Source organism: Ochotona princeps, chromosome 21 (assembly GCF_030435755.1).
Source record: "Ochotona princeps isolate mOchPri1 chromosome 21, mOchPri1.hap1, whole genome shotgun sequence".
Taxonomy (NCBI): domain Eukaryota; kingdom Metazoa; phylum Chordata; class Mammalia; order Lagomorpha; family Ochotonidae; genus Ochotona; species Ochotona princeps.
The window spans coordinates 26,316,655-26,344,653 of NC_080852.1; the positions used below are offsets into that span (position 1 = coordinate 26,316,655).

The 27,999-nt window shown below is 49.7% G+C and overlaps 1 protein-coding gene across 1 annotated transcript; it reads left to right on the top strand.

Moving 5' to 3' along the window:
- TRAIP (TRAF interacting protein) lies at window positions 1-27,120 on the top strand. The gene is made up of 15 exons (XM_004581759.4): window positions 1-198; window positions 11,074-11,131; window positions 11,638-11,721; window positions 14,207-14,246; window positions 14,828-14,955; window positions 16,187-16,281; window positions 16,778-16,891; window positions 17,578-17,665; window positions 18,912-19,001; window positions 19,375-19,463; window positions 24,976-25,131; window positions 25,702-25,750; window positions 26,017-26,166; window positions 26,269-26,319; window positions 26,536-27,120. The coding sequence occupies exons 1-15, from the start codon at window positions 101-103 to the stop codon at window positions 26,662-26,664; spliced, it is 1,419 nt and encodes a 472-aa protein (XP_004581816.2). The 5' UTR covers window positions 1-100; the 3' UTR covers window positions 26,665-27,120.
- Window positions 27,121-27,999: the final 879 nt, after the last annotated feature.

Sequence of the window (27,999 nt, forward strand, 5' to 3'; positions counted from 1 at the left end):
CACGGAAATCGCGCTGTGGAGCCAAATTTGAAGGGAGCGGTGGCGCCCTGGTAGGCTGTGGCCGTTTCCTTGGCTACCGTGTCCGGTGGGTCTAACCGTCATGCCCATCCGTGCGTTGTGTACTATCTGCTCGGACTTCTTCGACCACTCTCGAGACGTGGCTGCCATCCACTGCGGCCACACCTTCCACCTGCATTGGTGAGTGACGGCGGTGGCGGGTGCGCAGGCGGCGGGTCTGGGGAGCCCAGATAGCCGGTAAGGAAGGGCCTCCCTGGACGGAGCCCCCCAGCCTGGGCAAAAAGAGGCAGGGTGGGCTTCCTGGCGTAGGTGGTGGCTAAAGCGCGCTGGGGTCTCGCGGGGAGGCCCAGTTGGTCCAGTAAAGATGGGGTAGGCGTTTCCTCCATCACCTGTGCAGGAGCCTTCCAGATTCCTGGCCTGGGAGCTGGTGAACTTTCTCCCCACTGGGGAGCCCTTTTGTGTCTTCAGAATAGAAACTTCATAGGCTTCTAGCTGCCGGTAGAGTTTGCAGTGGTTGGCCAAGATGAATTGGCCAAACACCTCGGGCCTGCAAACCCAACGTTACCTGGATAGGCAAGGGCCTTTCGAAGGGTCCTGCTGACTGCAAAGGCCATTTTGCGGAGTGGGTAAAGTCTGTCCCCCGTGGGGAGCTCCCAGTAAGATAGGGCAGAGAGACTCTGGGGGATGGTGAATTCTAATTGTCACAGGAGACGCGTGGGACTGAGGGGCCCCGGATTTTGGACCCAGGTGCAGCCCTAAAGGCTGCGGAATACTGCTTAGTTGGAAAACTGTTGACACGCTTAGACCCAACCAGGGGAAGCCAAGACTAGAAATCTAGCTGTTTACTCTATGTATGTTCTGTTTTCTAATCCATTTACTCTAAGCTTTTTTTTTTCAAAGATTTATTTTATTTTATTATTGGAAAGTCAAATATACAGAGAGGAGAGACAGAGGAAGATCTTCTGTCTGATGACTCACTCCCCAAGCGACTACAATGGCTAGAGCTGCGCCAATTCCAAGCCAGGAGCCCAGAGCCTCTTTCAGGTCTCCCACATGGGTGTAGGGTCCCAATGCTTTAGGTTGTCCTTGACTGCTTTCCCAGGCCACAGGTAGGGAGCTGGATGGGAAGCAGGGCTGCCAGGATTAGAAACATTGCCCATATGGGATCCTGGTGCATGTGAGGTGAGGACTTTAACCACTAGGTTACCATGCCAGGCCCTACTCTTAGCTTTTCTGTGTTCTTTTTTGTTTCACATATGTCTCTGGAAAAAAGTGTTTACATGTACTTAAAATATTAATTTAAGTTTATTTATTTTTGTTAGGAAGATTTATAGTTAGTAGGAGAGATAAGAAAGATCCTCATGGGTGCAGGGTCCCAAGGCTTTCCCAGGACACAAGCAGAAAGCTGGATGGGAAGGAAGTAGAGCAGCCAATACATGAACTGGCGCCCTGTGGGATGCCAGTGACTGGACAAGGAGGATTAGCCAGTTGAACCAACACGCTGACTGCAGGATTATTTATTGGAAAGGCAGAATGGTAGAGAGGGGAGAGGAGAAACAAGATCTTCTATCTGCTGCCTCTCTCTCCATATGGCTGCAACAGCCTGGAATAAACCAGGCTGAAGCTTGGCGCAACGAACTGTCTGGGTCTCCTGCATGGGTGGCCAAGGGCCCAGGCATTTTAGCCATCACCCATGGCCTTCTGGAAGCACTCAAAGAGAGCTGTATTGAAGCGAATGAGCCAAGATTCCCACCAGCACCAAAACTTGGCATGTAGTTTTCCCAAGCAGTGGCCTGACTCTCTGTTCCACAAGGTCTGCCTCACCTCTGTGTATTTTATTTTACTTTATTTTTAAAGTTTCCATTTGTTGACTTACTTAGAAGGCACAGTGACAGATTTATCATCTGCCAGTTACTTCAGTCAGGAAGCTAGATCTAAGTGGAACAGCTCGGACGCTACCAGGCATTCCGTTGGCATCCCGCAATGGGATGCCACCATCACAAGTACTGTACCATTTAGCCCACTGCACCACGATTTCTGACCACCCCGCCCCATACTTTAAGCATTTTGTTGGGAATAATTTTTGTATTTACAGACAAGTTGCAGTAATAATGCAGAGTTACCAGATAACCTTCATACAGTTTCCTCAGTGTTAATATCTTACATAATCATAGTACGTATATTGAAAATATCAACACTGGAACTGGCATTGTGGTGTAGTGATTAAAGCCACCACCTGTGATGCTGACAATTTACCTAGGCACCAAATTCCATGGGTTCAAATCCCACCTACTCCACTTTCAATCCAGCTCACTGCTTATACATCTGGGAAAACAGCAGAGGATGGCCCAAGTGCTTGGGTCCCTGCACACATGTGAAACACCAGGCAGGAGCTCCTGATTCAGCCTGCCCAACCCTGCTGTAGCAGTCATTTAGGAAATGAACAAATGGATGGAAGACCTCTTGATTTTTCCTTCTTTCTACAACTCTGCCTTTTAAATAAATGAAGTAAATCTTAAAAAAAAAAACCACAAAACACTAATATAATACTATTAAATAAACTTAGAGTTTATTTCGATTTCACTAGTTTTTCCACTAATTTTTCTTTTTTTTTTTCTTTTTAACATTGTTTACATAGTTGAGAGAGATGCACACCATTTCTAATTAGGATGGGGAGAATGGAGGCATGAAGGAAAATGGGGAAAACAAATGTTTCAGTTTTTCTCCTGCGTCTGATGGGAGGGAAGGGGAGTGGCCACTCCTTGCTGTGAAACATCATCAGCACCCAGGGACAGGGGCCTGGCACAGTTGTTTGATGAGAAGTTAGAGACCCTCATGTGGGGAAGAATGTTCTAAGGGTGTTACTTGAGTTGTTTGATAGTTCTGAGAAGTTGTTGGTTTGATTACACCAGGATTGACAAATCTTTCAAATATGTATTATTTGATAAAGTCCACCTTAGTGCACTCACAGGCCCAGAAACATGTTGCTAGGCTTAGCCAGGAGAATTGTCCAACCTGTTCTGCTTTCCATCTTCTGATGAGACACTCGACAAACTCTATTGGCCTAGTTTAGCTGGCTGGCATGTCCCCATGTGCATCTGGGCGTGCTGTTCACTGCACAGGCATCAGCAACTGAGGAGACTCGGTTGCAAGAGATGCAGTCCAAGGTGGATCACATATTTTGTGATTTTCCCTGTGGCCAGGGTTTGAGTCCAGTCATCTATTTGGGGAGTCCCTCAAGATACCTCACCTGGGGCGACCCAGATTTGACTCCTGTTTGCACCAGCCAGTGCAGGGTCAGGTTTGATTCATTACGTACACCAGCCAACACAGATACTGATGGATTCAACTGCCTTGGCAGAACAGTTCTACCCCAGTCCCATCTCTCATACAAGCAGATGGGTGCAGTGGCCCAGCCTAAGTTAGCCCACTATAGGCCCAGTCTTCATGCACACCACTGGGTGCTATGGCCTGTTCGGGGTGACCCCCAATAAGCCCCACCAGGCCCATCCTAACCCTTGGTTTTTGCATGTGCTGGCATGTGCCGTGGCCTAGCCTAGTCTGTTCTGTATCCCATCTGGTTCTCATGCACACCCATGGGGGCTGCAACTCACTCCAGCCTGACCCGCCCCCAGGCCCAGGAAACACTAATGGTGACGGGTACTGTCACCTTGCCTAGCCTGGTCCACCACCAGCCCTGGCTCTTGTGCTCATCAACAGAAGCCGCAGCCTAGCACAGTGGTACCCACAGTTTCCCTCAAGGCCACTCCCAGGCCCAGATCTTGTGTTTGTGAGGGGGTACTGTGGTCCACCCTGACAGGACTTACACTCAGTTCTGGCACTTGGCAGCTAGTGCGGTGGCCTTAACCCAGCTGGCCCACAACTATCCTGGTGCTCATGCATTACAGCAACTGCAGCAGCCCAGCCCAGCCTGGCCCCACCCCAGACTGGTCTACCTCTAGTCCCACCTCTCACAATCACCCATGGAAGCAGCAGCCCTGCAAGGGAGTCCCTATAGTTCCCCTCTCTGGCCCACTCCCAACCCCGCATCTTACATGTGCCAGTGGGTGCTGTGGCACAGTCTGAAATGGCCCAACCCCTTTCTCACCATTTGCTATTAGGTGTTGCAGACAGGCTTGATCCGGCCTACCCCAGGCAGGCCTGCAACAGCCTCACTCAGCTTTGCCTACCCGCAGCCCTCATGTAAACTGGTGGGTATTGTCCAACCCAGCCTGGCCTGTACCCATCCTGGCTCTTAGTTGTGCCATTGTGTGCTGTGGATGTGCCCAGCCTGGCCCACCCCAGAACTGGCTCACACATATGATGACAGTTACTGCAGCCCAGATTGACCTGGCCTGGCCTGGCCCCAGCTCTGGCTCTCACACTCACGAGTGGGAGCTGATACCTAGCAGGGGAGTCTCCCGAGCTTGTACCCAACCCCAGATCTTTCACATGCTGGCAAGTGCTTCAACCCAGCTTGACATGGTAGTCTCAGCTCTTGCTGGCAGCCTAGCCCAGTCAGGCACAACCCAACCCTGTCTTGGTTCTTATATGTTCCAGTGGTTACTGTGGCCTGGCCCAGCCCAGCCTGCCCCAGACCTGGCCCATACAGATGCTGACAAGTCTGCAGACTTGCCTGATCTGGCCCACTTCCAGCCGCAGCTATTTGCTCCCCAGCAGGAGCTGAGACCAGCTCCTAGTACCAGATCTTACACATGCCAATAGGTACATGCTGTCCCCTCAGTCCTGGCCTTTGCGTGTGCTGGTGAATGCTGAGGCCTGGCCCAGCTCAGTCTCCTCCCAGCCCTGGCTCCTGAGAGTGTCAGATGAGTTCTGTAGTCCAGTCTGGTTCAACCCCTCACCACCCCCAGCTCCCTACACAAACCAACAAGTGCTGTAGTCCCACAAATCCCCTCTAGAATCTGCCCCCAGAGCTGATTTTCTAATGTTTTGGTGGGTGCCCAGTCTGTTATGGCTTATCCCTTGTCCTGACATTCATGGGCAGGGATTGTGGCCCAATACAGACAGGAATGCCCCCCAGTCCCAGCTTTTGCAGGTGGCAGGCAATGCTAAATGCTGTTTAGTCCAGCCCAGGTCTCCCATGTGTCAAGTGCCTTGACCTGACTCAGACGTGTCCTATGATTCCCGCTTCTAAATCACTATGTTTCAGCTCCCTTGCCTACTTGCAAGTGCAGTGGCTTGGTCTGTGGAAGCACTCAGAAGTCATCCCTTCCCTGTCAAGCCTGCCCTCAGCCACTCCCATTCCAATATATTCTTAGACCCCCTTAGAGCCTTAAGCCTTTTTTTTTTAAGATTTATTTTATTTTTATTGGAAAGGCAGATATACAGAGAGCAGGAGAGACAGAGAGGAAGATCGTCCCATCTGATGATTCACTCCCCAAGTGACCGTAATGGCCGGTGCTATGCCGATCCCAAGCCGGGATCCAGGAACTTCTTCTTCTTTTTTTTTTTATATATCTCTCTTTTTTTTTTAATTTTATTTTTTTAATATTCATTTATTCATTAATTACATTGCATTACATGACACAATTTCATAGGTACTGGGATTCCCCCCCTTCACCCCAAACCCTTCCCCCATCATGAATTCCTTCACCTTGATGCATAACCACAGCTCAAGTTCCGTTGAGATTCCCTAATTAAAAGTTTACACCATACAGAGTCCAGCATCCCACTTGTCCAGTTCAAGTTCAACGGCCTCTTAGGGAGGCCCTCTCAGGTCTGTAGGCAGAGCCAGCAGAGCGTCACCTCGATCAATTAGAAGCTCCAACATATCATCAGCAACAGTCCAGGTATGATGAGGCTGGTGCAGAGTCCACTGATTGACATAGTCCATCTTAGGATTTCCCCTTGTCCAGTTTTCCGCTGGAAGCATAAAGCTGAGGTGGTTGATTCATCTACTCCATTTTCTATCTTTTCTTGGTTAATGCTTTGATTCCTCCATTTTGTTCAGGGGAATCCCCCTAAAAAAAACTTTGAGGCATTCCCAGTCCAGGCTCCTACATGTACTACTAGTAAGCACAGTGCTCGCCACCGTCCATCACTCCGATCAGCTGATGGTTTTAACCCCTGGGTTGGTTCTCTTCTGAGCCCCGACCTCTATTGGAACCAATGAGTATCGCATCTCTCCCCGGCTCTGCCCATCACACTCTTGTCCCTCACCTAAACCAGTGGGAGGAGTGCTGGTCGGGTGTTGCATTCCCTACTGGCACAGGCCATTTCACCTTGGCATTTTGTGTTTTGTACTGTTTTTTTTTTGTTTTTTTTTTTTGTTTTTTATCGCAACCAAACCCGGTCAGGCCCCCACACAGTTTCAGCACTTGGGCTTGCCAGTGGATGACGTGAACCGACTCAGCCTGGTCTGCCCCAACCCGAGCCAAGTGTATGCCAGTGGGTCACATTCCAAAGCCTCTTCTGGGTTATTTACCTCCATGCTTCCTGCGTTTATTTGTAGAGTCAGTGTCCTGTCAGAGGAACTGTTCAGGTTCCTCCCTCCGACTCCTTCCTGGTGTCGGGCTTCACGCATTCCAGCAGGTCCTTCGGCCAGCTCCGCTCTTCAATCCATTCTGGTTCCTGCTGTTGAGAGTTTCAGCCCAGCCACGGCTCGTCCATACCCACGTATATCTCATATATGGCTCAGATGGGGTTAAGGCCTAGCTGAGCCCGTCCAACATCTATCCTGGTCCTCCAGAGCACCAAACTGTGCTGTGGTCTAATCCGGCATGGTGTGTCAAATCCGAATTGATATTTGTGCCAAGGGATTACAACTGTGACCCAACCAGAACTCAGCCTCCCTCCAGTTCCTGTGCTCCTTAGTGGTAGGCTCCACGCAGCCAAGGCCTCCCCCACGCTCTCCAACCAGGCCTGTTGCCAGCCAGTGTTAAGTATGCCAGAGGTTGCTCTGGTCAGCCCAGAGCGCCCTATAGACTGTCATGCCTCCTGCATAGACTCCACCGGCCCTTCTAAACCGTCCAATGGGGTCAGAGTTTCAGGGGATTGGTCCATGCATGCCTCACACGTTCTAGCCCCGAGTATGGTTCTTGAATGCCAGTCAATGTCATAGTCCTGCCTTCTGTGACCCCTCTGCTGATCCCTCATCCTATCAGGTAATGGGGCATCCTGCTGGACAAGCCCGGAATTTTGCCTTTTAAGTGAGCTGATGTTGGCGATCGGCACTATAAAGTGACTACAGGTTCTTCAGAGGAAGATTAAATGCCTTTGAAAAGCTTAAGGACTAATACATATTCTCAGAGTACTATGGGTTCAGCACGGAGCGTCTCATGCAGCATATCAGGGAAACCAAATTCCAGAACTTCCTGGCTGGGCGGCCAGCAGGCGCAGCCTGGCGCCAAATGGCGCACTGGCCGCCCGAGAGCCTCTCACCCCATGTACGCACGTACGTGGTGGAAAGCTTGGCTGTGTTAGGCTGGAATCGTGGCAGGGACCCGAGCACCCGGGCCGCATGGCGGCCCGGGGCCAAGCCGCTTGGGCCCCCGCCTAGGATCCAGGAACTTCTTCTAGGTCTCCCACAGGATACAGGGTCCCAAGGTTTTGGGCCATCCTCGACTGCTTTCCCAGGCCACAAGCAGGAAGCTGGATGGAAAGTGGAGCTACTGGGATTAGAACCGGCACCCATATGGGATCCTGGCACGTTCAAGGTGAGGACTTTAGCCACTAGGCCATGCTGCCGGGCCCTAGACCCTTAAATCTTAATTTAAGATTTATTTGTTTTTATTGGAAAGGCAAATATACAACGAGGAGGAGAGATAGGGAGGAAGATCTTCTGTCTATTGGTTCACTCCCCAAGTGGCCGCAACAGCCAGAGCTGAGCTGATCCAAAGCCAGAAGCCAGGATCTTCTTCCGGGTCTCCCACTCAGGGACCCAAGGCTTTGGGCCGTCCTCAGCTGCAGGGTCCCAAGACTTTGGGCTGTCCTCGACTGTTTTCCCAAGTCACAAGCAGGGAGCTGAATTGGAAGCAGGGCCACTGGGACATGAACTGGCACCCGTATAGGATCCTGGTGTGTGTAACGCACAAACTTTAGCCACTAGACTGGCATGCTAGGTCCCCCCACGTAGCTTAAAGAAATAGAAGAGTCGACCATGCTGGTACACTAGTATAGTTAACATACATTTGGTATTAATCAGGTCCAAAATGCCTGACACACTTGGCTGCTTTTGTCTCAGCAGTGTAATAGTTGCCTAGGTACAAGGCAACCGAGGTGGTTGCCTGTAGCTGGTGTCCACTAATTTACTTTTTTAAAGATTTATTTTATTTTTATTGGAAAGGCAGATGCACAGAGAAGGAGAGACAGAGAGAAGATCTTCCGTCCACTGATTCACTCTACAAGCATTCAAGTGGCCGGACCTGCACTGATCTGAAGTTGGGAGCCTGGAGCCTCTTCCAGATCTCTCAAGCAGGTGCAGGGTCCAAGGCTTTGGGTCATCCTCGACTGCTCTCAGGCCACAATCAGGGAGCTGGTTGAGAAGCGGGGCTGCCAGGATTAGAGCTGGTGCCCATATGGGATCCCGGTGCGTGTGAGGCAAGGACTTTAACCACTAGGCTACTGTGCCGGACCCCACTAATTTATTTTAAAAGTTCATTTATTTTATTTGAAAGGCAAAGATGAAAGAGATCATTCGTATGCTGGCTTACTGCCCAAATGCCCACAACCTCCACAGTGGGCTGAATCAGGCTGATTCCAGGAGCTGGAAGTTCAGTCTGGGTTACCCATGTGAGTGGTAGGAACCTAACCTAACCTGTTATCTTCTAGTGTATGCATTACCAAGAAGCTGAATTTGGGGGTGGAACACCCAGGCACTCTGGAGAAAAATATAGGCATCCCAAGCAGCATCTTAACCACCAGGCCATTCCCAGAAACAGAATATTTTTTTTTAAAGATTTATTCATTTTTATTACAGCCAGATATACACAGAGGAGGAGAGACAGAGAGGAAGATCTTCTGTCTGATGATTCACTCCCCAAGTGAGCCGCAACGGGCCGATGCTGTGCCGATCCGATGCCGGGAACCTGCAACCTCCTCTGGGTCTCCCACGCGGGTGCAGGATCCCAATGCACTGGGCCGTCCTCAACTGCTTTCCCAGGCCACAAGCAGGGAGCTGGATGGGAAGTGGAGTTGCTGGGATTAGAACCAGCGCCCATATGGGATCCCGGGGCTCCCAAGGTGAGGACCCTAGCCGCCAGGCCACGCCGCTGGGCCCCAGAAACAGAATATTAAAGAAGTTTCCTCATGTGCTCTTCCAAATACTCCTATTAAATTCCCTTCCATTCTTCTTCATAAAGGTGACTGTCAGCTTGATTTTAAGAGCATAGAACCAGGGCCCGGCGTGGTGGCCTAGCAGCTAAAGTCCTCATCTTGAATTTGCCAGGATCACATACGGGTGATGCTTCGTGTCCCGGCAGCCCTGCTTCCCATCCAGCTCCCTGCTTGTGGTCTGGGAAGGCAGTCGAAGACGACCCAAAAGCCTTGGGACCCTGCACCCCATATGGGAGACCTACAAGAGCTTCTGGCTCCTGTCTTTGGATCAGCTCAGCTCTGGCTGTTGCGGCCATTCGGGGAGTGAACCATCGGACGGAAGATCTTCCTCCCTGTCTCTCCTCCTCTCTGTATATCTGCCTTTCCAATAAAAATAAATATTTAAAATAAATAAATAAATAAAGATTTATTTTATTTTTATTGGGTCCGAAGTCAGGAACCAGGAGCTCTTCCTGGTCTCCCACGCGGGTACAATGTCCCAAGGCTTTGGGCCGTCCTCGACTGCCTTCCCAGGCCACAAGCAGGGAGCTAAATGGGAAGTAGAGGAGCTGGGATTAGAACCGGTGCCCATATGGGATCCTGGCGCGTTCAAGACGAGGAGTTTAACCACTACGCTATTGTGCCTGGCCCTAAAATAAATCTTAAAAAAAAAAAAAAAAAAAAAAAAAAAAACTTAGAACCACTTGAGCATTATTCCCTGAGCTTGCTGCACACTGGGGACCCTGAGATGACATTGGGTGGCTGGAAATCCCACATCCCCAGCTACTAATGTGGTTAGGATGCTGGGTGCAGCTTCTCCCTTCTCTGACCCCTTCCCCCAGATGCAGGAAGAAGAAAAAAAAGCTTGGAAACAATGGTCTCATCTACTTTCCCCTAATCTTCCTCCCTTGCCACCCTAATCAGTGGTCCACATGAGTATGCATCCTTCTCAACTATGTAAACATCATCAAATAAAATGTAAACAAAAAAAGCATAGATGAGTTTTGCCTGCATTTTTACTTTTTGCAAATGGAATGCGCATAATATATCTTCTATTTTTCCCATCAGGCTGTTCTTCCTTAGCATAATTTTTTTTTTTTTTTTTGTGATTCATCTACAATGTTCTTAGTTGTGGATTTATTCATTCTGCTTGCTAGGTAGTATTCCACTGTGCCTACTTAGCTTTAATTGTATGTTGCACATGATATTTGAGAAGTTTTTTTATAGAAGAAACTGGAAGCCTAGGATAATGGTGTCATCTTCCAGAGAGGCCTTTGTTTTTCACAGGTCCTTGGGGGTAGGAAATTCTATTAATGGGAGAACACATTATAATGTAAGGCTGGAGCTTTGCTAGACCACCTGTCATATGTTGATGATTCACACCTGAACTATGTTTTGCTTTTACCACTACTTTTTACATCTAGTTGACTCTAATTTTGAAAGTGTAGTTCTTTGAGGGGTCTCAGCTTTAAGTGGGGTTTTTATCAAAATCCCCATCCCTGAGGGACCCTGGACTATGACTGTTCCCTCCTCTACTCTCCAGTCAAAGCCCAGAAGGTTGCCCAAAGACAGGTGTGACCTGGCTAACACAGAAAAATAGGAACCCATTGGTGTGAATGCAGAGCACCCATCAGGACTTGTGGGCAAGCCCTAAGGTTTGTGATACTGCCCTCCCATGGGAGTAGGTATTGGGTTGAGGAAAAACAGGACAGATTCTGATGTGGAGTCAGGGTGTCTGTCAAGCCAGGGTTCACCATTCTATTTTTCTGCTTTTCATTCCAGCCTGATTCAGTGGTTTGAGACAGCACCAAGTCGGACTTGCCCACAGTGCCGAATCCAGGTGAGCCTGTTGGTATGGGACCGTATCATTCAGAGACATGATTTCCTTGCTAGGGAATAGGAATTTGGAAAGATCTCTGAAACTGGGCAGTATCTATGACCTTTTAGACCCTACTGGTTTGAGGCCAGTTGAGCTTCATTTGTGTCCTTGAGTAGCCCAAGAGGCCTGCTTACACTTATAGGTTACTGGCAGAAGGACGTGGTGCCTAGGCTAGTCTTCATCTGGGTAGATACTGTCTTTTTCTCCTGCCTTAGCACCTATAGTTGGGGTATCTCTTGAGCATTCTCCACATGGATATTCCGTGACATAACCTCAGCAACTACCAATCCAGGAGACACAGCTCAGGGCACCTGCAGGGATGGAGAGGTGTTCTGATTTCAGAGTATGTTCTCTGGAAGATTAGGCCTGGCATATGTGCTAGGCAGTCAGTAAGACCCCATCTAACCCTGTCCTCCTTGCCTTGTACTATTCATGCCATATACTCTTTATCTTGTTTTCTCATCCAGGTTGGCAAAAGAACCATTATCAACAAGCTCTTCTTTGACCTTGCCCAGGAGGATGAGAGTATTTTGGATCCAGAATTCTTAAAGGTACCCAGGACTTATCTTATTCCACTGAACTCCAAGCCCTCTGGGAATTCACCTTCTACTCCAACACAGGGAAGATGCCTAGAGCATGGAGATGGAATTATGGAGGGTTGATTCCATGGAAAGTGAAAGGAGAGCAGAGAACAAGTGATGGCGGGAATCAAAGAAGAAGTGTACGATCAGGGCAGGCAACTGCCACTTGTCTGAGAACCCTCCCCCTGAGATGCCAGGGTAGTTTTGAGCAAAGGGCTGGTTCCCCCACCTCAGGAAGAACCTACAGCCGTCTCCCCTGGGGCACTTTGCTGCTGGACACTGCGTAACAGATTAGAAAGGGAAGATGTGTGGGTCCACTCTTCCCAAACCTCACCAGACTTCAAAATTGCTTAGCTTGGTATAAAGTCTGATACCTAGGCCTTTCCAAGACCAGAAACAGAGGGCAGAACCTCTGAAGTCAAGATTGGAAGCTCAGGTAGAAATCAGGGCAGAGGGAGCAGTTTTCTCTTTCTCTCTCTCTCTCTTTTTTTTTTTTTTTTAAGAAAAGTAGGGGGACAGAATTAAAGCCAGAAGCCTGAAACTATCTCCAGGTGTCCCACAGAGCTGCCTCTAGCTGCCTCCCAGGGTGCATATTAGTAGGAGGTTGGATTGGAAGGGGAGCTGGGACTTAAACCCAGGCACTCACGTACAGGATGCAAGTATATAAACATCATCTTAACTGCTGTGCCAAATGCCTGGCTGTCTATTTTTATCTGTGGCCAACAAGACTGGGTAGGAGAAGGCTCTTGGAGAAGTTGAATTGGGACGCATCAGTGATTCTTGCACTCTTGGAGATGAACATGGCTGGGTGTCTGTAAGAGCAGATCCCTCGGCCAAGGCCTCAGGGTGTTCTGATGAACTCAGATCCACACTGCTCCAGGGACATGGAGCTTTTGTCTTTGGTCCAGCCTATTGTCATGACAGCTGCTCCCAGTTTTAAGTAGTGTCCTCCCTGAGATGAAGATGACAAAGGCTGCTTCATTTCTTTCTGGCTTTGAAAGTCAGATCTGTGAGACTGAGAAATAGCATCTTTTTATTTTAGTGCTGTACTTGTTTTCATCTGATTGAAAAAGAGACCAATGGTGAGAAAGAGAGATCTTATATCTTCTGGTTTGTTCCCCCAAACATTCACAACTGCCAGGGTTGGGCCAAGTCAAAACCAGGAGCTCGGAACACCGCCTGAGTCTCCCATGTGGGTGACAGGGACCCAAGCACGTAAATCATCATCTGCTGCCTCCGAGGATACATTATAAAAAAAGCTGGCTTGGAAGCAGAGGCGCTGGGACTTGAACTGCACTCTGAGATGGTGTGTGGGCGACGAAGCAGTAGCTTAACTTGCTGCACCACAGTGCTGACTCTAAAAGGCAGCATGTTGCAGACTTTGGAGCAAGGACTTGGAAGGCACCCTGCTGGGCTGCGGAAGGACTGAGGAAGTGTGGGTAGTAGTGCCGCAGTCTCGGACTAGTACCTTTTCCCAAGTGGTACCTATATGCCTTTCCTTGTGCAGCATTTCCACTCCCAGCTTTTCTGCTTATACTTACCAACCCAGCCACCAGAAACTCCCATCCCCATGGTCCTGGGTATGAAATTTGACAGCAAGCAGCTTGTCCACTCACTCTACAGATAAACAAAGGAAAATGTTAACTTTTTTAAAAAAATTAAGAAAATAGGATGATCTACAGGAAGTTTCACTGGGATTCCATCCACCAACAGTACTTAGACAGTGCTTGAACAGTGCTTGGGTTCTGCACAGCCTTGGCTTTCCTGATTATGGAATAGGCACCTTGCTTACTCACAGGCATGTTGGGTGCTCTGGACTCCTGAACAGGAGTTGGGTCTAGTTCAAAGGCAACCTATCAGTGGTTCTGCATGTGCAACTCTGGATATGTAAGGACTTAGAGAGGCCACTCGCCCCTCATGCCAATCTGATTAGAACCTACATGTCAAGTTTTGTTCAGGATGTACAAACCTGTCCTGGCTTACCTACTGCTGTTGGATTATGGGGCTGGAAGATTTGTAACATGTAAAAGCAACTTAGAGCTTGGAGGTGGATAGACTGTGAAGCAGGAAGAACCCAGGATAGAAAGGAGTAGTGACCCAAGGTCCTTGTCACTGTGTCCCTGTAGAGGCTAGGTCAGGGCCAGAGAAGCAGTGGAAACTTCTCTTGCTGAGATGAGACTGGTGAGGCAGGCACAGCCTCATTGGCCTTGCCTCACTTGCCTGTACTGGAGTCTTGCTCCTAACACTGCTTTGCTCCATCTTACCTACGTTTGAGAAGGGCACATGGTGTTTCCCTCTCCATTGTGGGCTTAGCAGAGCCTCCTGATGGAGAAGGGTCCATGTCTGGACCTGCAGGCCCCGTGTCCCATCCTTGAGCTCCCTTAAGCTGGCGGGAGGCCATGTGGAGACAGACTAGGATGCTTTTCTATTGCTTATTGTGAGTATTGCCTTGCAGAATGAACTGGACAGTGTCAGAGCCCAGCTTTCTCAGAAAGGTGAGTTAGAAAGCAATCAGCTAAGGGGCCTGGGAAGGCACTGACTTGGGAGCTCTAGGGAGGAGGTCCAGGACGAGTACCAGGTATTTGACAGAGCGGGACTCTTCTTGCTTTCTGTGCCCAAGAGTCCTGCAGGCTCTTATGATTGGGCAGAGAGGGGGAAGGAAGGGAGTGACCAAAGTTTCCCTCCCTTGACCTGATGAGCCTCCTTTCTCCATCAAGGTTTTCCTGTCTGGGACTCAGGCTGGGAAGGGCCTGTGGGTGGGACGGATGAGAGTTTGATGAGATGAGAGCTATGGATTAATTTACTAATTAGTCCCATGGGAGGAAGAGGAAAATCTTTTCCTAAGTAGCTCAAATGACAAAAAGGATATTTTGTATCCTGAGTGACTGCTCTAGCTTAGCTTCTCTGGTTCAGTGTGTGCCGGACAGAAACAGCCACCCAGCTTTCTGACATGGACTGGTTATTTATTCATCTGGCTCAGGAGGACTATCACTCCAGAGTCTCCAGGACTCCCAGTTCTCCTGAGTTCTCGTGTTGATGGGTGGCTGGTCCTCTCTCCCCTCTCCACCTGCTCTAGAGAGGGAGAGACAGAACAGCCAGGCTATCATTGACGCCCTGCGAGACTCGCTGGAAGAGCGCAATGCCACTGTGGAATCTCTTCAGAAGGCCTTAGGCAAGGCTGAGATGCTGTGTTCCACTCTCAAGGTAGGTTCCCAGGTTCTGTAGACAGAGTTGGTGGAGAAGTACGACCCAATGCTGGGCTCACCAGGTTTGACTTACCCTGTTTCTGCCTTGGTTAGTACCATGTTTGTGTGATTGCAAAGTGGAGGCCACTCGTGTCTCCCCCAAGCCCTCCCATACTGTACCTATTCACTAACAGCCCTTGAGAGAGGCAGTATTGGTTGTGGTCATGAATCTTGTACTAGGTGGTTTGGAGAGGTAAAGCTTTCCTAGCACTTAATAAAGGAGCTGTTCAACAAAGACCTTGATGAGGCTGGGCCATGTTTCCAAAAGTGGCTCCTACTCCATGGATGAGGCCAGCCTGAAGAACCTTCCATTAGCACTCCAGTCCTTGGCTGGGCTGCTCTCTGGAGCCAGATCAAACAGCATCCCAGGGAGGAGCAAGGGCCTTTGAAGTTGGCTGTGCTGAGCTGACCGGGTAGATCAAAGCCTGTGGAGCACGCAGCCCTAGACCCAGATGAATTTTATATCAGCCTGGACCGGTGAGCCGCTCGCTCTCCAAGGAGCATGAGGCGATTGATCTGAACCCACGATTGATATTCTGGCCTTGTAGGCAAGAGCAGTCCTTGCTGGATGCCATTTGAAAGGGAAAGGGAGCCATCGTTGTGAGCAGGCCTGAGGATAGTCACTGTCTGTTCCTTTATGGGGGCTGGGCTGGATCAGATAGCTTCGCTGGTGGGAGGCAGCAGATGGGCACAGGGCTGCAGAACCGGAGTCTTTGATGGCGTTCTTGGGTCAGAGATGGAACGATTGGGTGCTAGGAGCTTCTGGCTGAGGTGTTTTGTTTTGTTTTTTTTTTTTAATCCCAGCAATTTCCATGGGGTCTGAATGGGTGATGGTAATGCCGGTTTGAACTCTGCACTCCAGCTTACCTTCTTAGCACACACCATGAAGTGCAGACTACTGAACTAAGTGGCCAACAAAGGCCATGTGGGTGCTGGTAATGAAATGTGCCTGTGTAAATTGTATCTCAGAAGGAAGCAGAGAGGAGAAGAACCAGTTGGCCTAGGCCCTGTTAGCCAATAAAGCAGAATCTGCATAGGTCCCGTAGTCGTAGCCCTACTTCCTGCAGTCTGGAGACACATAGGAATCAGCATTTTGGAAAGATGTAGTGCAGGTGGTTCCAGAGCATCTCCCACTGACTTTGGCCCTCAGGAACCTCCAAACAGCCTGTGTGGGTGTGTTTGCTCTTCAGAAGCAGATGAAGTACTTGGAACAACAGCAGGACGAGACCAAACAAGCACAGGAGGAGGCCCGTCAGCTCAGGAGCAAGATGAAGACCATGGAGCAGTGAGTTGGGGCTATGGCCTGCTCTTCATCTTCGCCCCCAGGGCCTCAGGTGGTACAGCTCTCAGGACTGCAGCTGGCTGTGGAGTTGGGTTACCTCTGTGGCTCTAACCTCCATAAACCGTGGAGGGCTCAGAGCAGCTGAACATGGGCAACTGTTTCCTTGCTCAGCCTCAATACAGACTTTTCCAGTTTCCACTGGCACTTCACCACCCTCCTCTCTGTTCCATTGCCTGGGACCAAATCTCCCAGCAGGTCTTTGCCTGTATGAAATCCTTGACCCTTAGGCCATCTGTCAACACCTCTTCCTCAGCAACCATTCCCCAGGGCTGTGCTCAGCTCTGCTGTGGGGCCTCTCCTTGGGCACAGCCACCTGCTAAAGCATCCTGGCAGCCCAAGCTGTTACCATAGCAACGGCAGCAAAGGGAGTCAGAGCTGTACTAGTACCTAGCTGTCAGCCTCCGGATTTCAAATGTCGTGGGCTGGGTATGTTTTTCAGGATTGAGCTTCTACTTCAGAGCCAGCGGCCCGAGGTGGAGGAGATGATCCGAGACATGGGTGTGGGACAGTCGGCAGTGGAGCAGCTGGCTGTGTACTGTGTATCCCTCAAGAAGTAAGTTACCTGGCCCCTCTCCATAAGCCCCCTTGGGGCCATGGTATCCCCAGCTATGCCCGTCTCTTGTAAAACAGAGTTAAGGATCAAGCTGCCTGCATTTGAACTGACTCAAACTCTTGCTGGCCATGTGGCCTGGAACCAGTTTCTTGGCTTGTTTTATCCTCAGCTTCTTAAAATAGAGATAGTAATGAACAAGCCTCATAGGGTCATTGAGAGAGATCTGAGTGTGAATTAGAAATGTCATTTCTAAGGAAGCTGATACAGCTCTTGGAAGAAGCTGGTAGTCCCAATTGTGATAGCTGGAGGCTGTTTCCCATCATCATTGCTACTGCCCTTGCCTGGCTTGGGTGAGAAACTGTTTATATTCTTCTCTGTGGGTGTGAGATGGGTGGGAGAGGGCCACTTGTCTGACAAGCCAGAGGAACTAAGGCAGTGTAGGAGTTCCCTAGTGAGGCCAGGGCTTCCTATACCCATTTAAGTCACCAGTGTCTACAGGACAGACCTGGTGTGGTCACCAGTACCCTCCACAGCACTACATGGTCTCTTGGGCTCAGGTGTCAGAGCAGGAATGAAAATGAGCAGGGCTAGGTTGGTGGTGAGGGGCCCTTGCATTAGAATGGTACTGTAGCTTGATATCATCACAATGTCCTATTCCAGTATCTCTTTCTATGGCTATTTTGCAGAGAGTATGAGAATCTAAAAAAGGCACGAAAGGCCTCGGGGGAGCTGGCTGACAAGCTGAGGAAGGACTTGATTTCCTCTAGAAGCAAGGTAACAGCAAGGAGGAGGGGTGAACAGAGGTGTCTGTCCTGAGCAAGTCTGTTGCAGGGCCTATTGACCTGATTCCATGCAGCTATTAGATGACTTACAGAGAATGGTCACTGCTCCTTACTGGGTATTTTGGTAAGGACTGGCTGGACACTTGTTTACCTGGGGTGGTAAATCATGGAGGCATTCCTCCCAACATCTTTATGTTCCTGCTTCCCTCTGCTTTTCCTGGTTCCTTGGCATGTATCAGCTTGTGGACAGCACCCCGACCCACCATATGACAGCTTCAAAATTTGTTTTGTTTTGTTTAAGATTTATTTTTAAGTCCAGGCACAGTGGCTCAGTGGCTAAATCCTTGTGTTGTATGTGCCAGGATCCCATGTGGGCACCGATTTGTGTTCTGGCTACTCTACTTCCCATCCAGCTCCCTACCTATGGCCTGGGAAAGCAGCAGAGGATGGCCCAAAGCCTTGGTACCCTGTACCCACATGAGAGACCGGGAAGAAGCTCCTGGCTCCTGGCTTCGGATTGACTCAGCTCTAACTGTTGCAGCCATTTGGGGAGTGAACCATAGATGGAGGATCTTTCCGTCTCCTTCTCTCTGTAAATCTGCCTTTCCAATAAAAATAAATATTTGAAAAAAATATGAGGAAAAAAGATATTTATTTTTATTGGAAAGGCAGAGTTACAAAGAGACAATAGGGGAAGGAGAGCGAGCTTCTATTTGCTGGTTCATTCCCCAAATGGCTGTAACTGCTAGAGCTGGACTGGGTCAAAGGCAGGTGCTTCCTCTGGGTCTTCCCTACGGGTGTAGCGGCCCAGATACTTGGTCCTCCACTGGTTTGTCAGGCCATTAGTAGGGAGCTGGATCAGAAGTGTAGCAGCTAGGACTCAAACCAGCATCCATGTGGGATACTGGCAGTGCAGATGAAGGCTTAATCTGATATACCATGGTGCCAGTGCCTAGAGACTTGTTTTTGTATCAGATCCAAAGTAAGAGGGTTCTTGGAACCAGAATCAGCTGCTTTCACTTCTTGTGTAGTGCAGCCAACGAGTGCAGTCAAGTGGGAGCCGTGTTGCTCCGTTGCCTGGCTGAAACAAACCTTGCCTCATACCGCTGGAGTCTCCTCCCATATCCCTATTGTCTTCTGGACCTGAGACTGCCCTGGCCTTGCACTGAGTAGCAACAGGCAGGGCGGTCCACACGGCCACTGTCTGCTTGTCATTTACTGCCTGTACTTTCTTATAGTTGCAAACGGTCTACTCTGAATTGGATCAGACTAAGCTAGAACTGCGGTCTGCTCAGAAGGACTTACAGACTGCTGACAAGGAAATCATGGTGAGGGTACCCCGGGTCTGATGGGAATAAGGCCTGATTTGTATTGCCTTCAAGAGTAGAGTTGTGCTGTCTCTGACCAGCAAATAGGACTGTCAGTGTTGGCAGTTCCTGGTTTCCTGAATCTTCTTGGGTTTGGATGGTGGGTGGCCCATGTCTTGTCTGGCACCTGGGCTTACATGGGCTTACTCTGCAGTTGGCCTTGGTTACCAAGGGACTGTCCTGGTGGTCTCAGCCTCCTAAGCTTGATGTTGGGGTTTCAGGCTTTGCTTCGTTCCCATAAGTCTGCCCTTTGTGTGTGTTGTTCATGTCCACACATCATCTTTGAACTTGATACCTCAGCCTTTCTCTCACACTCTTCTTTTGTTCCCCTAAGAGCCTGAAAAAGAAGTTAACAGTACTGCAGGAAACCTTGAATCTGCCACCAGTGGCCAGTGAGACTGTCAACCGCCTGGTTTTAGAAAGGTTTGTTGATGCTGTGGGGTGGTACTGGGGTTACCAGCTGGGGGAGTCCTTGTAAGGGACTTCACTCTTCCTGGATTTTCTAGGGAAATTGGCCTGTGTGAATCTGAATGAGGACCCCTGTCCTAGATGCCAGCTACGACTTAGCCAGAAAGCAGCTTTGAGGCAAATTCTGGATTCTGACGAGGAGAGGCCAGGAAAAGCCATGGAGGACTTAGATGGGTGGGGGAGGTCAGGAGCACTGACTGTGTAGGGACATCCTGTTTATGGAGTGACTCATGGCATGCGGCATGTGGCATGCGGCATCTACCCCCAGTTCTGAAACATGAAGCCGCTGTAGGATTTCCCCTTTGGTCCCAGGAAAGTGTGCTTTAAAGCTGCCAGCAGAGGGTGCCAGAAGGCAGAGGCATGGGTGTTCTTTCACCCAGGCACTGGCCTTTGTTCCTCCTCCTGAGGTTCAGAGGAATAGATTGGCCAAGAGCATCTTCAGGCCCCTCTCCTACTGGCAAGGGGACCCAGATAGGAAGCACATGACTTGTCAGAGCCCCAGTCTTTGATTTGAGCTGCTTTTCAATATCTTTTGGAGAACCAGCATAGTCCTTCTCTGCATCCTGTGAATTTCTGGAGCCCGTCCATTGCACTAATCTCTGTGATGCCTCCCTGCTCTCCCCTTGCATCATCTCCGTGGGAGGCTCATGAGCCATCTCGTTGCTCTTCCTTTTGTGCCCAGCCTCCCAGCCTCAGCCTCAGAAAAAAAATTTCCTAAAACAGCTCTAGGCATCATGCTGTTCCCCAGCCCCAATGCCGGACACCTCCCAGACTCCTTGGCCCTGTGCCTAGGAGCACTCATGGAGCCTGCCTTGTGGGTCACAGCCAGATCTCCTTTGCAGAATACTTCCCTGCCTGTCACTATGCCTGGGTTTCAGCCCTTCCCCTGGGAGAGCCAGCTGCCCTGCAGAGCCCCTGGTCTTCTCAGCAGGAGCAGCTGCCCTCCTCTGCACAGGGAGCGCCTCTCGCTCAGGTCCTGTCCCAGGGGCTCGGGGCCAGAGGCCTGCTGGAGCCTGGGCACCCCAGCAAGAACACACAGTTCTGAATAGACCTGGAGCCAAATCTCGTGCTCCCACTCTCTTTTTTAAGATATATGTCTTTGATAGGCAAATCAACAGAAGGCAAGACAAAGGGATCTTTAATCTGCTGGTTCACTCCCCAAATGGCCACAATGGCCAGGTCTTGGCTGGGCCAAAACCAAGAGCCTGGCATTCCATCAGGTTTCCTACATGGGTCGCAGGGGCCGAAACATGTGGGCCACCTTCTGCTTCCTTTCCAGGCACCTTAGCATGGAGCTGGGTTGGAGGCAGACCAGTAAATACTCAAACCGATACTCTGATGTGGGATGCCAGAATTGTAAGTGGTGTCAACCTGCCATGGTTCACTGCTGGCCTCATGGAGCTACATCTTAATCTGTGTCCTTAATCATCAGTTTACACACACACTCCAGGCAGAGATGGTAAAACCTGCTGCAGGATACACCACTGGCTGCTGACTTCGAGCTCCTGGCAACACTCCTCTGCCCTGTAGCTCATGTACCTTGGGTAGTTCTCACACACTGAATTTGGTGTCCACAGTGAGGGGAACACAAGCACTGGCTGCTTTTGGTGTCCAGGGACTTTCCACACCTGCTTTTGCTTACTCTCTTGATTTCTTTCTTTTTCTTTTTTCTTTTTTTTTTTTTTAAGATTTATTTATTTTTATTGCAAAGGCAGAGATACACAGAGAGGAGAAGAGTCAGAGAGGAAGATCTTCCATCCAATGGGTCACTCCTCAAATTACCACAGTGGCTGGAGTTGAGCCAATCCGAAGCTAGGAGCCAGGATCCTCTTCCGAGTTCCCCATGCTGGTGCAGGGTCCCAAGACTTTGGGCCATCCTCGACTGCTTTCCCAGGCCACAAGCAGAGAGCTAGATGGGAGGTGGGATGGCCAGGATTAGAACCAGTGCCCATATTGGATCCTGGCACATTCAAGACAAGGACTTTAGCCACATAGGCTATCGTGCTGGACCTATTCTCTTGATTTCTACAGGCCACTGTGAGACCTGCACTATACTTAGTGTGTCTTCCCTGAGTTCCTGCTGCAAGCCAGCCCTCTTTTACTCTAGCAGTTTGAGTTCTAGTGTGGTAGATAAACTTAAGAGTTAGATGGCTAAGCCTGAAGCCCACAAGTACATCAGGTCATCTGGTCTGTAGTTCTCAACCAGGGCTGAGACCACTCCTAAGAGAAGCCTCATGCCAGGGTCACAGCTCTGGTCTCCCGTATCCCTCAGGCCAGCAAGACACTTCATTTCACAAGCGTACCTATGTCCACTACAGCCAGACTTTCCAGCGAGCTGCAGAATAACTTACTTCCCCTTTTCCCCCAGTATCTTTGTAGGCATACAAATTAGGATAGAGTCCGGTGCTGTGGTGAAATAGGCTAAACCCCTGCTTGTTGCACTCACATCCCATATGTGTACCTGTTGGAGGGCCGGCGGCTTCACTTTACATCCACCTCCTTGCTTATGACTTGGGAAAGCAGTGGAGGATGGTACAAGTCCTTGGGCCCTTACACCCACATGGGAGATCCAGAAAAAGCTTCTGGCTCCAGATTCCTGGCTCTGGATTGACTCAGCTCTGGTCATTGCAGCCATTTGGAGAGTGAACCAACAGATGGAAGGTCTCTCTCTGCCTCTCTGTAAAACAAAGAAACAAACAAAAGTTATGGTGGCAAACATTTTTTTAAGATTTATTTATTTTTATTGGAAAGTGATATTTACAGAGAGAAGAAGAGACAGAAATAAAGATCTTCTGTCTGCTGGCTACTAGGGGTCCAAACACTCAGGCCATCTTCCACTGCTTTCCTATCCACTTTCACAGGGAGCTTGAAAGGAAACAGAGCAGCTAGGACTTCAGTTGCTCTCTGATATGGGATACTGGTGTCAAGGAGCAGCTTAATCTGTTGTGCCACAATGCTCACCCCCACTGTAACTGCTTTTAAGTGGTTTTTAAAAAATTATTTTGGGCCCGGCGGCGTGGCCTAGCGGCTAAAGTCCTCGCCTTGAAAGCCCCGGGATCCCATATGGGCGCCGGTTCTAATCCCGGCAGCTCCACTTCCCATCCAGCTCCCTGCTTGTGGCCTGGGAAAGCAGTCAAGGACGGCCCAATGCATTGGGACCCTGCACCCGCGTGGGAGACCCAGAGGAGGTTCCAGGTTCCCGGCATCGGATCGGCACAGCATCGGCCTGTTGCGGCTCACTTGGGGAGTGAATCATCGGACGGAAGATCTTCCTTTCTGTCTCTCCTCCTCTCTGTATATCTGGCTGTAATAAAATGAATAAATCTTAAAAAAAAAAAAATAAAAAAAAATTTTATTTGGACCCGGCAGTGTGGTCTAGCCCAGATTACCAATTACTGATTAGCTTGGTGCCTTTGAGAAGGGCTCTTCCATTTCTTGACCCCAGGTAGCAGCCTGACTGCCTGGGCTTCTTTCAGTACAGTTTGTAGGGAGGGGTGAAACCGAGCTCACACTGCGTCCTATCACTGCCCCAGTTTGCAGGCCTCTTTAAAGGCTCTACCACTTTGATTCCCATCCTCTGCCTTGTGAGTTCTGGCAGCTGTGTCAATCTCCAAGCCTTTGGTCATCCTCTTTCCCCCAGGATTTTGTGGAACTTTTTGTGTGTTGATGATGGCTGCCCATTCATTTGTTGGCACAGGATTGCTACCACAATTTTAGGGGGGCTGCAGGAAAAGATATTGCCCCCAACTGTAGAGGGGATGTTAGGAAGACCTCTGGTGGGCACTACGGTACCATAACCCTGAGGCTGGAGGGAGTTTGGGATGCTAATCATGGGATAGGACATCTGTAAGCTGGGTGTTCATGGAGGGGACACTGACTGGTCCCAGGCTGCACTAAAGAAAATGGGTCTACCCAGGGCTTTGGCTTTGCTTTGCCTTGGAAAGTGGACTTAGAAGTACCTGGGCCCATTTCCTGAGGCTCTGTCTTAAATACCTGTAAGGTAGCCATGGGTGAACATCCTGAGAGTTCAAGCTAGCCTTCCACCAGTGAAGGAGTAGCTACTGAACCAAGGCTCTTCCCCTCTTAAGACAGACAAAACATGGAAAGAAAAGAATGTGGGCCCAGGCATGAAGGGAAGCAGGCTTCAAGCTCATAAAAAATGAAGCGCATGCGAAGAGCAGGTTGAGATCCCAAGAAATGTGTCCATGAATCCAGGTGTGGGTGTGGAAAGAGGCAGTGAGGCAGAGAGAGGGAGACCCTCTGAGAATGTGCCGAGCCATGAGTTTATTGCTGTGAATGGCCAGGAGGCACAAATAGCAGAGACTGAGTTGGCTTAAGTCAAGGGTAAGCATGTGCCTTAGGAACCACTGGACAAGGCCTGAGGGAAAAGCAGTAAAAGGCTCCACGTTGAGCCACTTGGAGGGTAAAAGGACTGCAGCCACTCAGACCTTGCCTGTCTCCTCACATGAGCCTGAGTTGGCAGATGGCACATAGTAATGGACACTGAAAAAGAGTTGATGTGAGTTGTCCTAACTGCTCTCTTATGCTGTGGATCTCTGCAGGAAGCAGAATAACCCACTTGGTGTTCATATGAGGAGGGCTTGTGCAGCTTGAGTAGGAGTAGAGCTTCCAGGACCTGGCCTGGGGAAGGAGATGGTCCAGGCTTTCTCTGTGGTTTCCCCATCCCAATTCCTGAAGGTCCCTCCTTTCTTTCTGACCTAACACCTAGTGGGAGTGGTCTGTGATACAGCTAAACGTTCCCAAGGGAGGGAAAGAGAAGGCATCCTTGAAGTGCCTCCTGCCACCCCCAGGGTTTTCCCCAGACCTCCTCCTGCCAGGTCAGGGTAGACTAGAAAAATCCTGCTGACTACAGTTTTCCCCCAAACCTTGATTTCACAGATTCTCACTTGTTGGAGTTTTGTAATGGTTACTAAATTTAGCAAAGGAGCATTTTCCCATGTTACTGATGTCCCTTTCCAGAAATAGTACTTTAAGGCCTACATCACATTTAAGCTATGGAAGTGCCATCTCCCTGAGGAAGGCCCACTGATGACTGCTGATGTTTGTAACAATTGCAGTAATGAGCAGCAGCATCACAGACGGAGGGGCTCGGGGGAAGTTTCCTGCACTGATCAGCGCCAATAGCCCTGGCTGGCTCCTCATGTGGCACTCAGAAATGAGACTTCATGTTGAAGGGCAGTAGTCTTGTTTCTTCACTTGGGTTAGGTCTCAAATCTTACTGGCTGACTTTGTTATCTCCCAGCTTCTACTTGTCCCATGACTGTGGGAAAGACTGAGCCGAGTGATTTGCTATGTAGGGCTTAGGGCTTCCCTGAGGATGAACCTGAGTCAGGAGCTGGTATCCGAGGTATCCGACCCCTGGAGCTGAGTGCTCTCTCTTGTTTGGGTGCTATGTCCTTCCAGGCTGCTCCCGGGTCCCAAGTAATCAGGCCTTCTCTGTCTCTAGTCCAGCCCCAGTGGAGATGATGAACCTCAAGCTCCGCCGACCGTCCTTTGGGGATGATATTGACCTCAATGCTATGTTTGATGTGGATACTCCCCCAGCCCGGCCGTCCAGCTCCCTACATGGCCACTCCAAGAAGCTCTGCATGGAGAAGACACAGTGAGTGTTGATCCTTTGCACTGTCCATGGTCTGGAGGAGGAATGGCCGAGAAAGATCTTTCAAATAGCCACAACATCTAGGGGTGGGCCAGGCTGAAGTCAGGATATGAAACTCCATCCGGGTTTTCCTCCATGGGTGCAGACCCTAAGCACTTGACCCATCTTTCACTTCTCAGGAGCGTTAGCAGGGAGCTGAACTAGAAGTGGAGCAACCAGGACTAGAACCAGTGCCCATATGGGATGCTGGCATCTTGGGCAGTGGCTAAACCTGACGTTTAGCCATCATTCTAGCTCAAATTTTGTAAATGTATTATACATGTAAAGCCTGGGACATGTTGATATGAACATGGACCTGGGAAACATTAGAAGCTGGTCCCATTTACCTGTTGCTACCACTTTTCTGGTTATGGCTAGCTAGCTGTTCTTGGCCCTGCATTGGGGTGGGGGTAGGGGGACCTTGAAGCTCCTTGCCCTGCCATGTAATGCAGTGGCTTCCCAAGGGGCTTGTGCTGAGCTTGACCTAATGTCTTGCTTATCTGCTTTTGTTTTCATGTCTCATTCTTACTACAGCTCTCCTGTTCAAGATGTCTCCAAGAAGATAGCCAAAGGCTCCAAGCAGGTAAGGATTTCTCAGAAATAGCTCCAGTGGTCATCATGCAACTGGTGTCAGGATTGGGCACAAAGCTGCATGTCTGAGAGGGTAGTTTCATGCTAGAGTGTTCTTCCTCCTGACCCTGGACAGCCAATTTGGAGGCAATTTTGGGTGCCTACCCTTTACCCTTCCTGCCTGTTGGGGAGGCATCAGTGATCCCAATCTTATTCCACTACCTTTCCTGCTTGGCAACTGTCTGGCTCATCACGTCTGGCCCTGGGTCTCCTCTGCAGGAGCCCCAGCTCTTGTTGGGTGGCCAGCGCTGTGCAGGAGAGCTAGATGAGGAATTGGCTGGCACCTTCCCTCCCTTCATCCGCAATGCTGTGCTTGGCCAGAGACAGCCCAAGAGGGCCAAGACAGAGTCCTGTCGAAGCACGGATGCGGTGAGTGTGGCTTCCCGCAAATGAGAGAGGCCAGCCCTCAGAGCTGGGGTTGGATAGTCACTTTGCCTAACCTGGCCTGCTCATCTCTTTCTTCTGCCTTAGGTAAGAACAGGATTTGATGGGCTTGGAGGGCGGACAAAATTCATCCAACCAGTATCCTTGTTCTGTGGTGGTATGCCAGGCTGAGCTGTGGAAGCCACATGTTCCTCACCTATACCTCCATCCCAACCTGCTGATCAGTTGCTGCAGCCTCAGGTGTGCAAAGCCAGGCCTTATTTGGTGTAGCAGGGCTGCCCACCTGAAGCCTGAGCCTCTCCTGCTCTATACTGCAGTCCGTTCTTCAGGCCTGTTCCTTAACAGCTGCTGCAGACTGACATGACCACGATCCGCCCATTGCCTGTCAAACCCAAGGCCAAAACTAAGCAGAAAGTGGGAGTGAGACCTCTGAACCCTCCCTCCCAGGCCAAGCTGGACACCTTTCTGTGGCAGAGAGACTAATGAACCCAAGCAGTGGCCAGATATGTGCTTCCAATTTGTAGGTCAAGGACTGGCCAGGACAGGGTTTGGGTTTCTTTTTGGGACGGGGGAGCATGTGGTGGCCCCTCTTCCAAGGCCAGTCCTGGGAGCAAGGACAAGTAGGTGAGAATGAGCATGCACTTACCTGCCCACTCCCATCATGCTGGGCCTGCTTTTGGGAGCTGGTGTGACCAGTTTGCTGTTGCTGTCAGCAACCTGCTCCTGGATCTGGGATCCTGTATGTAGCCATAGTCGGATGTGGCTGAGTTCTTTTGGGTCCTGGAGACCAGACTGCTTTGTTGTCTGTCTTTATGGACCAAAATGCTTGAGAACTTTCATCTTCTATGTGTTTCTGACCTACAGCTAGGCATAGCCTGGCAGATGCGGAATGGGAGATGGTGTTGGGAAGAGAAGTAGAAGATTTCTAAGCAAAATAAAAAAAAAAAAAAATGGATCTTTTCTTCCTGGCTCTGGGAGTTTAAATTGGCACCAACCCTTTAGAAAACTGCTTAGCACAATTTATTTATTTATTTATTTTTAAAGATGAATGTGTTTGAAAGGCAGAGTAACAGAAAGGGAGATAGAAAGATCTTCCATCCACTGGTTCCCTTCCCAAATGGCTGCAGTAGCCAGGTCTGGCCTGATGGAAGCCAGGAACCAGCTCTGTGCAGGTCTGGCTATTGCGGCCGCTTGGGGAGTGAACCATCAGACGGAAGATCTTTCTTTTCTGTCTCCTCCTCCTCTGTATATCTGCCTTTTCAATAAAATTAAAATAAATATTTTTTTATAAAAGGAAAACTTCAGGGGCCTGGTGCGGTGATATAGTATGTTAAGCCTCTGCCTGCAAAGCCAACCTCCCATTTGAGTGTCGCTTTCACTGCTCCACTTCCGATCCAGCTCCGTGCTAATGCACCTGGGGAAGCAGTGCAAGTATTTGGGTCTTCCACATGAGAGACCTGGAAGAAGCTCCTGGCTTTAGACTGGCCCAGCCTCCACCATCGTGGCCATGTGGAGAACCAGCAGACAGAAGATGCCGCTCTCTCGTCTCTGTGTGTGTATGTGTGTGTCCTCCCTATAGCTCTGCCATTCAAGTAAATAAAAAAATCTTGGGAAAAAAAAAAAGGAAAGCTTCTGTCTATGAAAGTAAATGAAAAAGACAAGCCACAGTTTGGGATAAAACCTTTGGAAAGCATATCTGATGGAAACTTGGCATCTAAATTACAATCATGTGCCGTATAACATTTCAGTCAATGATGAATAGCATATTAAATGGTGAGCCCATCACATTATATGTCCTGGCAACAGTGAAGCTATTTT